This window comes from Chrysochloris asiatica, unplaced genomic scaffold, assembly GCF_000296735.1.
Source record: "Chrysochloris asiatica unplaced genomic scaffold, ChrAsi1.0 scaffold00453, whole genome shotgun sequence".
NCBI classification, from domain to species: Eukaryota; Metazoa; Chordata; class Mammalia; order Afrosoricida; family Chrysochloridae; genus Chrysochloris; species Chrysochloris asiatica.
Window position 1 is genome coordinate 766,208 of NW_006408971.1, and position 11,172 is coordinate 777,379.

Genomic DNA, 11,172 nt, shown 5'->3' on the forward strand with positions numbered 1-11,172 from the left:
AATTCTAGAGTCCTAGGTCCCTAGGGGAAAAGAAAACAAAAGTCTATTATATTGGAAGCAGACAACACCCCCAAGGAAACACTCTTTCCATTGATGGTTTACTCAGAGCTGCTCATCATAGAGCTAACTATGCCTGTATTAGGTTTCATTACTGTGTGAATAAACCTCTGGAAATCCTGGCGTAGTCAAGTTAACACAAAACCCTAACCATTACAGTGTGCCTGACTGAAACCATAGTATTGTCAGTCACCTTATATGTATGTGAAAGTTGGTCAAAGAATAAGGGAAACCATAGAAGAATCCGTGCATTAGAATTATGGTGTGGGTTGTGGTGGTTATGTGCCATGGAGTAGGTTCTGACTCATGGCAACCCTGCATATAGTTTCCGAGACTGTAAATCTCTATGGTAACAGAAGGTCTCATCTTTCTCCTACATGGAACGGTTGGTAGTTTTGAACTGCTGACCTTGAGATTAGCAGCCCAACTCGTAACCACTATGCTACCAGAGCTCCTTTATGGTATGGGAGAAGAATATTAAAAGTACCATAGACTGCCAAAAGAACAAACAGATCTGTGTTTGGAAAAAGGACAAACAGAATGCTCCTTACAAGTAAGGATGGCGGGACTTCATTTCTTAGATTTTGGCTATGTTCTCAGGAGGAATCATTTCCTGGAGAAGGCCATTGTGCTAGCTAAAGTGGAGGGTTAGAGAAAAAGAGGAAGACTTCTGACAAGATGGACTGGCACAGTTACAGCATCCATGGGCTCAAGTTTTGCAACAATTGTGAGGATGGCACAGGACTAGGCAGTGTTTTGTTCTGTTGTGCATAGGGTAATGATGAGTTGGGATTTACTCAACAGAACGTAACAACAGCTCTTTCAAATATCCTGTGTAAGTAGCTATCGAGCTTTTGTGTGAAAACCCCAGTTACTAGCTTATAAAGCATTGCATTCCATACTTCAATTAGAAATGTCTTTCTAGTGAAGCAAGTCTACCTGTTGGACATTTTTCTTGTGGGTTGTAAATCTGATTTTTAGATTTATAACTTTTAGATTTTATTCAAAAATTTTTAAATTAAAAAAATATATATGTATATATATTTGACCTCTGTTGCACCGGATAACCCCTTTACCGGATAACCCCTTTACCGGATAACCCCTTTACCGGATGACCCCTTTACCGGATAACCCCTTTACCGGATAACCCCTTTACCGGATAACCCCTTTACCGGATAACCCCTTTACCGGATGACCCCTTTACTGGATAACCCCTTTACTTATGTGAAGGTAACAATTGCATCAGCCTGCAGCCTTTTTCCCACCCAGACAAATGCCCTCAATGCATCGATTCATGATTCTGAGTGATATGAGAAATGAGTCATTCAGGGTACAGTTTATAATACTTCCAATTTCTTTAATAAAAACGTCTTCATATTGTGTTCTCTAGAGTTCCTATTTCCAAGAAACAGACAATAACATCAGTTGTTTTTTGGGTTTTTTTCTAGAGTTAATAATATAACTAACTAGCCTCTGTTTTTGTTTTTTGGTTATTGTGGGAAAAAATTCATTAAAATGGAATTTCACTGGTCTAACTAATTTAATCATTTAATTTTTTTTTTCCTTGCAACTTAAGAAAACGTGAAGGGTTGGGTGGCTGTTAGTCATAGGACAGAACCAGGAAGTGATGGACAGCAAGGTTGCCATGTAAACTCCAATACAGGGTCTTCGTAGGCACTAACACATCCACTTGAGAGAAGTGTACTAACAATTCAGGAAAATCGTTCATCTATGGGACATCCAGTTACCCCATTTCTAACTCTTGGTTATTGGCTTGGACCCCAGTCATGATGGTGGTGGTGGTTATGTGCCGTGGAGTCGGTTCTGACTCATAGCGACCCTATACAGGGTTTCCGACACTATAAATCTTTACAGGAGCAGAAAACCTCATCTTTCTACCGCGGAATAGCTGGTAGTTTTGAACTGCTGACCCTGAGGTTGCCATCCTGATTCATAACCACTACACTATCAGAGCTGCTTTGGACCCCAGTCATAAGGGAAGGAAATAGTACTTGATACATTAGGAGCACACCACAATCAAGCACTCATTCACTCTGTCCTACAAGTAACTCGCTTGTGTTGGCTCTGTAAGATAAGCACTAGACAGCGAACCACAAGATCGGCAGTTCGAGCCCACCAGCAGCTCCGTGAGATAAAGATGAGGCTTTTTGTTCCTGTAAAGTTGTATAGCCTCGGAAACCTTACACAGGGTTGCTGTGAGTCAGAACCGACTCCACAGCACATAGCAAGAGCAACAACACGCTAGGAGGGGGGCAATGGTGTTTCAGTAATAGAATCCTCTCCTTCTGCACGGGACACTCCGGTGCAGTTCCCAGCCAAGGTACCTCACAAGCTGCCACTGCTTATCTGTCAGTGGAAGCTTGAGAGTTGCTGTGATGTGAACAGGGGTCAGTGGAGCGTCCATACTAAGACTGACTAGGAAGAAAGATCTGAAAGTCTCCTTTTGAAAATCAGGCAATCACAACTGTACGCATCACGAGTGCAAAGCTAATGCTCTCCATGTAAACTATCACTCAATGCACAATGAAAACTTTACACACACACACACACAAAACCAAAGACATTAGAGTAGGCACACCGAAATGGAACTTTCTGCAGGACAATTGATCTAGTATTTCAAGACGTCAATAGTCTGAAAAAAAGTGAATGAAAGGAAAGGATTGCTCTAAATTAAAATAACTTATTGAACATTATAAACCAACTGTAAAAGAAAATGTTTTCAAGGTCATGAAGGAAATTGGATTGTGGACTGAGTATTAGATGACACCAAAGAACTACTGTTAATTTTGTTACATGTGCTAATGGTCTTGTTGTCATACTGGTGTCTTTGTTGTTGTTAAGTGCCGTCGAGTCGGTTCCGACCCATAGCGACCCTATACAGGGTTTCCGAGGGTGTAAATCCTTACGGGAGTAGAAAGCCTCATCTTTCTCCCGCGGAGCGGCTGGTGTCTTTACATGAGCCTAATATAAGGGTTGACTTTGCTTTAAAATATTTTAGCAGAAAAGAGAAAAAAATGGAATACATGAAGCAAAAAGTATCTTTCTTGTTAACTGTGGAAAATACGTACATAATAAACTGTCTGCCTTTCCAAAAAAAATAAATAAATACCTCACACATCACAATGGCGTGAACTGTAATCAGTCATGGCCTTGGCAGCGTTCCAACCCTTTTTGCCAAGGTTGCCATGAGGTGGGGGCCAAGTTGACAGCCACTGACAACAGCAATAATAAAGTACCGGCGCGTGGTGCTGAGGGATAATGCGCTGCACCACAAGGTCGATTTGAACCGCAAGATCGGCGGTTCAAATTCATCAGCTGCTTCTCGGAAACCCTAAGCAGGGTTGCTATGAATCGGAACCGACTCGATGGCACATAAAAACAACAACAGGAGTGTTTCTAGGGAGGAGAATTTGTACATATCCTACCGCCCAACAAAGGCCTGATGATAGTCAGTAGGGAAAAGGGACACAGCCACCTACGTCTTCTTCCAACCCAACATGAGTCAGGTAGAGGCCAAGTGTCTTATCTGTGGCGGATGAGTCTGTGGTTTGGCAGTATTGCTGCGATGGTTCCAGTTCGTACATGTGTGGGTTTATTGTGAACAACACGTGTTTAAACATGTCTCTGCGGACAGTGGGTGGCTGCAGTAATACTCTGACTAATACACTGGGTCTCGCCAGGTGCCTTCAAAAATAAAGTCAATTCAAAGCCATGAATGCCGAGGGACTCTTCAAGGGCAGTTAAATGCAAGGCAGAGGGATCAGCTCAGAAGGTAAGGGACTGTCTTTTGGGGTCCCTGATAGTCTCAAATGACACGGAACAGTCACGGGAACTTACTAAGAAGACATTTTCAGAAAATTGAAAACTATTGGTGAGAGAAAGCCTCGGAAGGTGTTGCTAAGGAATATTCTCACACCGTAACAACGCACCTTTTCATCTGAGGCTTGTAATGGCCGTCCTAATGAGAATTTGGTTAGGAAACCTTACCCCATCTACCCTGCTGGATCAATCTTGCCACTCCAGACTTCTTTTTGTTCCCAAAATTCAAAACACATTAAAAAGGAACACGATTTGAGTACCTGGAGGATGCCCAAACTGCCATTTTTACAGTTTGTAAATCGAAGAGTGCAGAGTTGTTCAGGGACGGGTTAGCGAGCTGGAAGCACCGCTTTCAGAAGGGAGGGCGTAGACGGCGATAGAGACGATGTTGAGAAACGAGAGCTTCACCTTTTGATATCTTTGTTTACTAAAGGTTTCTAGGAAGGAGCTCTGGTAGTGTAGTTGTTACAAATTGGGCTGCTAATCTTACGGTCAGCAGTTTCCTTTTTGTCTTGCTCTTCTATCTGCAATGTCACACCACCCACATTGGTGGATGATATTCATAACTCAGCGCTTCAAACTCACCAGCCACTCCTCAGAAAAACTATACAGGATCGCTGTGAGTCAGAACTGATCACATGGCAACTAACAACAATAGCATCAGCGTAAAAACATATCATCGCATTGAAGGGGCACAACATTTGTTTTTTCTTGCTTCTTTCCAACAGCTGGCTGTCCCAACTCCCTGATTAAAGAGCTGCATCATTTCCGGATTCTTGGAGAAGAGCAGGTGAGTCACTATCAGACAGTCACGAAAGACAGACACTAATGAGACAGTTTGGGTTTCCTCAAGGGGAACAGAACGCATCTCCCGAAATGGGCAAGAAAAACACGCGGGAGAGATCTGAGAGGGACACGTTTTCCTCTTCTATCCATCAGACCTGACAGGTGATTAATTGGTACATCTGCTATCTGCCACAGCTTCATATCTCAAAACTCACGCAGTCAACAGGCAACACAGAGGGGCAAGTCAGCAAACAAAGAGATGCTCCGATGAATGATGCCTTCAGGATCTATAGCCACAGACATCCTGACTGGGCGTGCTTGGTGCGTGTTGTTTATATAGAGGAACTTCCAAAAGCTCAGGGGAAATGGGAATTCAAAGATCGTGGAAGTTTTCAATGTACTTTTGGAAGCCCCCCTCATATTTCTCAGCAATCCTTCTGTTGGTGCACGTGAACACACGACTTCTATCCAAAGGACTTTTATACAAATCTACTTTATATTTGTAATATTCGTAACATAAAGTAGATCATTTCAGTGCTGTGTTGTTTTCAGTGAGACATGCCATATTTTAAATAGATGTGTGAAGTAAATAATCCAGGATGCTAAAGTGTTATAAACACACACACGTGCATATTTATTTATTGACTGCAGAAAAAGAAATCTCTTGATCCTTGTATAGACTTGTGTTGTTGTTACCGTCAAGTCAGTTCTGACCCTGAACAGGGTTTCCAAGGAGCAGCTGGTGGGTTTGAACTGCCGACCTTGTGGTTCACAGTCCTATGTGGATCCTACAGCCCCACACCAGCAGTCCCTATGGACTTGTCGCTCCATATTAATATGTTAAATCTGGGTGTCAATTCATCCTGAAAATATTTACATCAAATAGCTGACGAATTTCTGGCCGACCAATTGCTTTCACTCTCAAATGTCATCTTCGCCCACTTTGACTCCAGAATGGGCGGAGAGTAATGGGTATGTGGGTCCTTCGTTTTGTCAATAAATTCTTGTTTGGTGTGCATCAAAATGTTCATGGGAAAATTCATTGCATTTTTCCACAAACTTTTTGAAAACCCCTTGTATATGGTCGAGTGAGACTGCCGTTTCTCATGAGACTCAAAGCAGAAAGAGGTTAATTAAGGGAGACTGAGAAAATGGAAACATGCCCACATCTTTGAATGAACACATTGCAGTAAGCCTCTTTGCTATTTGCATGTTGTGAATTTCCAGGATATCAGACATAAATGTTCAAATACAAGCAGAACACACTGGGCCTCCTTTCTGGAAACAGTTGAATGCTGACTCCCTCAAACACATCAATCGATTGAAAAATGGTTGTATCCCATGTCCATTTTTCAGTGAAAGCCCGAGAGGCTTCCTCCAGCACTGGTTGCTACTCTGACAGTTCCTCTGGATAAAGGAGGAGCTTTCTTAGAAGAGAAAGCTTCTAAGTCGTACCAATATTTGCAGATTCTTTCCATATTTGTTTTGCAGCCGTTGGGTGATTAGTAGGAAAGAAGCCAGCTGCTGTCATCTCCTTAGGTTTACATAAAATTCAGGCCACTTTATATTCTTGGAGGAATTTAATTGAGCCTTAATTATAATCAATATTACCCTGAGTCTTACATAGCAACATAGTACACCATGGCTATATTGATCTTACGTCCTGAGAAATCACACTGCGTCTGTCCTTCTTTCCTGATGCTCAACAGATACCTTACTGAGCCCAGACCTGGGCTCTATGTCAGTGTAGGATGTAGGGATGTTGTTGTTGTTGTTGTTGTTGGGTACCATGGAGCTAATTCTAACTCAGAGTGCCCCCTGCCGGTCAAACAGAGTAGAACTGCTCCATGGAACTTCCTGGGCTGTTGTCCCCATAGGAGCAGGTCAAAGGCCTTCTCTCCCAAGGAGCAGCAGGTAGGTTTGAACTGTAGACATTTAGGTTAGCAGCTAAGCACTTAAACATTGAGCTACTAGGTCTTCTTAAGCTCTAGGAATACTGATATTGTTAAGTGCGTTCAAGTCGATCACGAACAACTCAGAGCGACCCTGTATAGGGTTTCCGAGGAGCCACTGGTGTGGTGGGTTTGAATCACTGACCTTGTGATGGAAACCAACCTTGTGGTCCAGTGCATTACCCTACAGTATCACACCAGGCTTCCTTAAGCTCTAGGGATGTTGTTGTTGTTAAGTGCCGTTGAGTCTGTTCAGACCCCTACAGACCCTGTGTAAGGTTTCTGAGGAGCTACTGGTGAGCTTGAACTGCCAACCTTTTGGTTCAAACTGACTTTGCAGTCCAGAGCATTAACCCGCAGTGCCACACCAGGACTCCCAGCTCTTGGGATAGAAGAGTGAAAAAGAAATAGAGCTATAGAGCTCACATTCTAATTGGAAAGACATAAAAACATCATCCAAACCTAAAAACGGAAACCACTGCTATCAAATGGTTTCCAAATCAAAGCAGCCCCAATAAAGTCTCCAAGTCTGTCAGCCTTTAGAGGGGCAGAGAGCCTCATCTTTCTCCCACAGAATGACTGAGACCTTGCAGTTAGTAGCCCATCGCTTAACCAGGGGTCCTTAAAAACACCAACATGTTCAGTGTATTTGATGTTAGATGGTGGAGATTCCTTCGGGAGAGGATGGAGCATTCTGGCCCCCACCACTTCTGCCTGAGGCCTTGAGCCACCTCTCTCGGAGCTCCTGAAATGCTCAGCTCTCTCTGTATTATTGAGGCAGCTTACCTCACTGACCAAAATACACTTTTGATTGTCACGTGTGTTCCAAGTAGCCTTGGATACATCATTTCACCTCTCTCTAACTTGGCTTTTCCATTTGTAGAAAATGCTGGGGTAGGGAGACTCTCAATCTTCTCTTAAGAACTTTGATCAACAAAAGAATGGCAAAGTTTGGTGCATTTATGAAATATGGCACCAAATGTTTCTGATTTAAACCCTGTTTACACTCCATCAACAGACTGAACTGTTGGCAGCAACACAAACACTGAAGGAAGTGTAATGTTCACTTGGAGAGTGAATCGGTAAAAACTACCCGGATGCTGGGTAATTGCTGAATTCACCAACGAGCGAGCTCATGTGATCATTCCTTTCCTGTTTTTCCTTGTTCTTTCTTAGACATCTTGATTTTTTTGAGATTTGGATCAAAAGTAAATCTTTAAACTCTAGAAACCATTACCTTGGTAAAATTAAATTTAAATATTTTGCAATTTAGAATGGCACATTTGTTTTACCTTCTTTGCCATATTTCTGCTTTTTGCTTATAATTCATATTCATAAGGCCCTTTCTTTCCCACAAGCCCAAACATGTTGACAAAGATATTATTATGTTATATTTAGTATAATATAAATTATATTTAGGCAAACAAAAAGATATTATTATACTCAGGCAAAACTCCACAGTTTCAGGTGAGCCCTAAAGAGACCATGAGGTTTGAAGAGCTTTCAGAAGACTTGCATATCAGAAATGCCTCCACTTTTCCCAGCTCCCTCCATCTTAGGCTTCTTGTTGTTGTTGTTGTTGTTAAGTGCCATCAACTTCACTCTGACTCATGATGACTCAGAGTAGGTTTCTGAGGAGCAGTTGGTGACTTTAAACTGCTGCTGGCCATGTCATTCAAACTGACCTTGTGGTCCAGTGCTTACCCTACAGTGCCACACCAGGATTCCATCAGGATTTTAAGGAACATAACCTTCATTCATCCAACAAATATTTATTAAGTACATCTTGTACCATTATTGTGTGACTGTTAGATAAGAAGGAAAACAGTAATCATGACAAATGTACTGATGAAAACAAACTGTGGATGAGGTCTAACCTACATGAGATAAAGGATCTAGGAACCCTGAGACTTAAATGTTGAGAAGGTACCAACTATTACATGCGTTAGGATGTCAGTATTGGGGTGGAGATCCGTTGCATGCAGAAGAAAGCGCCTGCACCCCAGGAGCTGGGAAGGCTGCTTTGTTGAAGACATTGAATGAAGCCAGTGTAGATTGATGATAATGATCAAAAGATGATAAAAGATGAAGGTCATCCCGGCCACTGTCAGGAGTTTAGATTTTATTCTGAGTTCAATGGGAACTTGTGAAGAGCTAGGCAGGGGACTGACACTGTCTAAATTACATTGTACGAATGCCAATCGCACTGCCATGTTGAGATGGTCCCGATTAAGGTGGATGACAGAGGAGATAGAAAGAAGTGGATATCGCGTGGTGAAATACAGGCATTGGTGATTGATTGGCTCTGAGCCAGAGAAATGAAGGAATCCTGAATTTCTCTTTGGCTGAGTTTGAGAAAATAAGCTCAGAGAGACAGAAAGAAGAATGGTGGAAGTGGAGAGTAGAGGATTCCTTTCAAGAAATGGGCCGATTAGCCTGAAAAATCCCATGTGTCTACAGGAAGAGTCCTGGACTCCTGGTATAGTACTGTAGGATCAGCACTGGACTGTGAACCATAAGATCGGCAAATCAAACCCACTAGCTGCTCCTCAGAAACCCTATACAGGGTCGCTACGAGTCAGAACTGACTTGACAGCATTTAACAATAACACCACAGAGGGAGGCTCTTGGGCTTATAAGCTGGTACTACTGAAAACCATTTTCTAGGACTGTAGTAAAGAGAAAAACAATGCATGCCCACCTACAACCTTGCTCTGTGCCATGAGCCTACAGGAGACATGATTTCCAAAGCCTCTAGAAGACTCCAACACCAAGCCATTTAGACAGTCCCATGAAGAAAGCATCTTACGGATATCTGCCTTGATTCTTGTCATGTGCACTGCCCTGCCATTACATAGCACGGACTGGGGACAACAAAGCCCACTGCTTCTGACCTCCTTTCCAGAACATTCCTCAACTCCTAGAAATGACACTTTGAGGCATCATATCATTTGAGACATCTGAGGAAAGGGCAAGGTCTTCCAGATCCAGTCTGTTGCTGTAATGATGCTGTAAGTGGTGTGGGCGTTGTCGCCTCCTTACATTTGGTTTCAGCCATGGTCCTGGTGTGGCTCTGGAGAATAAGCAGTGGACTACAAGGTCACTTTGAACCACAACATTGTGGCTCCAACTCACCAGTCATTTCTCAGAAACCCTATACAGGATTGCTGTGAGTCAGAACTGATTTGATGGCACAGAACAACAACAGACTGCTCCTTGGAAGCCAAGATGGCCAAACTTTGTATCTCATGGTGGTTAGTGGCTGTGTGCCGTGAAGTCAGTTTCCAAGGCCGTGAATCTTTACAGGAGCAGAATGCCTGCCTCATCTTTCTCCTGTGGAATGGCTGGTAGTTTCGAACTGCTGACCTTGCGGTTTGCAGCCCGATTTGTAACCACTATGCTACCAGAACTCCTTACTTTGGACATATTGTCAGGAGGGACCAGTCACTGGAGAAGGATATCATGCTTGGTAAGGTGGGGGGTCAGAGAAAAGAGGAAGATCCCCAACGAGATGGATTGGCCAAGGGGCAGCATCGATGGACTCAAGCGTGGCAACAGTAGTGAGGCTGGCCCAGGATCGGGCAGTGTTTCGTTTTGCTATGCATAAGGTCGCTATGAGTCAGTACTGAGTTGATGGCACCTAACAACAACAACAAACGACAACAAAATGGTTATTCTATGTAATAAAGTGTTGAAAGAAGTAGAACCCAATGCTCCTCAGACGCGAGGATGGGAAGACTTCATCTCACATACTTTAGACATGTTATCAGGGGGGCCCCCATCCCTGGAAAAGGACATCATGCTTGGCCGAGTAGAGAGTCAGTAATATAGAGGAAGACCCCAACAAGATGGAGTGACACACCAGCTGCAACAATGGTCTCAAGCATGACAACAATTGTGGGGGTAGCACAGGACTGGGCAATGTTTTGTTCTGTTGTGCTTAAGGTCAGAGCTGTCTCAATGGCACCCAACAATAATCCCTTTTTCCAGCCAGATCCCTTCATCAGTAGACACTCAGATGTCACTCTGATAGTGAAAAGAACACCATTAGATAGGAACCCAGAAAGAAAGCAGCAGTTTTCAGACATCACCCCCAACAATGTCAAGTACTCGCTCAAACAATGGCCAGCAAGTACAGCATTACTGAGAATTTAAGGTTTAAGGAGCTCTGGTAGCGTAGTGGTTACGAATCAGGCTGCGAACCTTAAGACCAGCAGTTCGAAACTACCAGCCGTTCCGCGGGAGAAAGATGAGGCTTTCTGCTCCCGTAAAGATTTACACCCTCGGAAACCCTGCACAGGGTCGCTATGGGTCGGAACCGACTCGAAGGCACTTAACAACAATAACAACAACAATTGTTTTGTTTAAATTCTAATATAAGTGGGTTTCAAAAAGTTGGTGAAAAAATGGAATTGGAAAGATCATTTAATTTGTCCACCAACTTTTTGAAACTTCCTGGTACATATAGAAAATATGGGTACTGCTGAATCTCAAATTAGTGTTCCTCTATACAGCTATTTGAGGAGTCCTGGTGTGG

General features: G+C 43.1%; 1 protein-coding gene across 1 annotated transcript in view; it reads left to right on the forward strand.

Moving 5' to 3' along the window:
• The window catches only part of PARK2 (parkin RBR E3 ubiquitin protein ligase), a gene marked incomplete at its 5' end in the record, with an annotated part of 1,031,565 nt that overhangs the window by 756,565 nt on the left and 263,828 nt on the right, over window positions 1–11,172 (forward strand). The window contains one exon of the mRNA XM_006877276.1: window positions 4,626–4,687. Coding sequence (XP_006877338.1) covers window positions 4,626–4,687 — 62 coding nt within the window. The remainder of the gene's footprint in view (window positions 1–4,625; window positions 4,688–11,172) is intronic.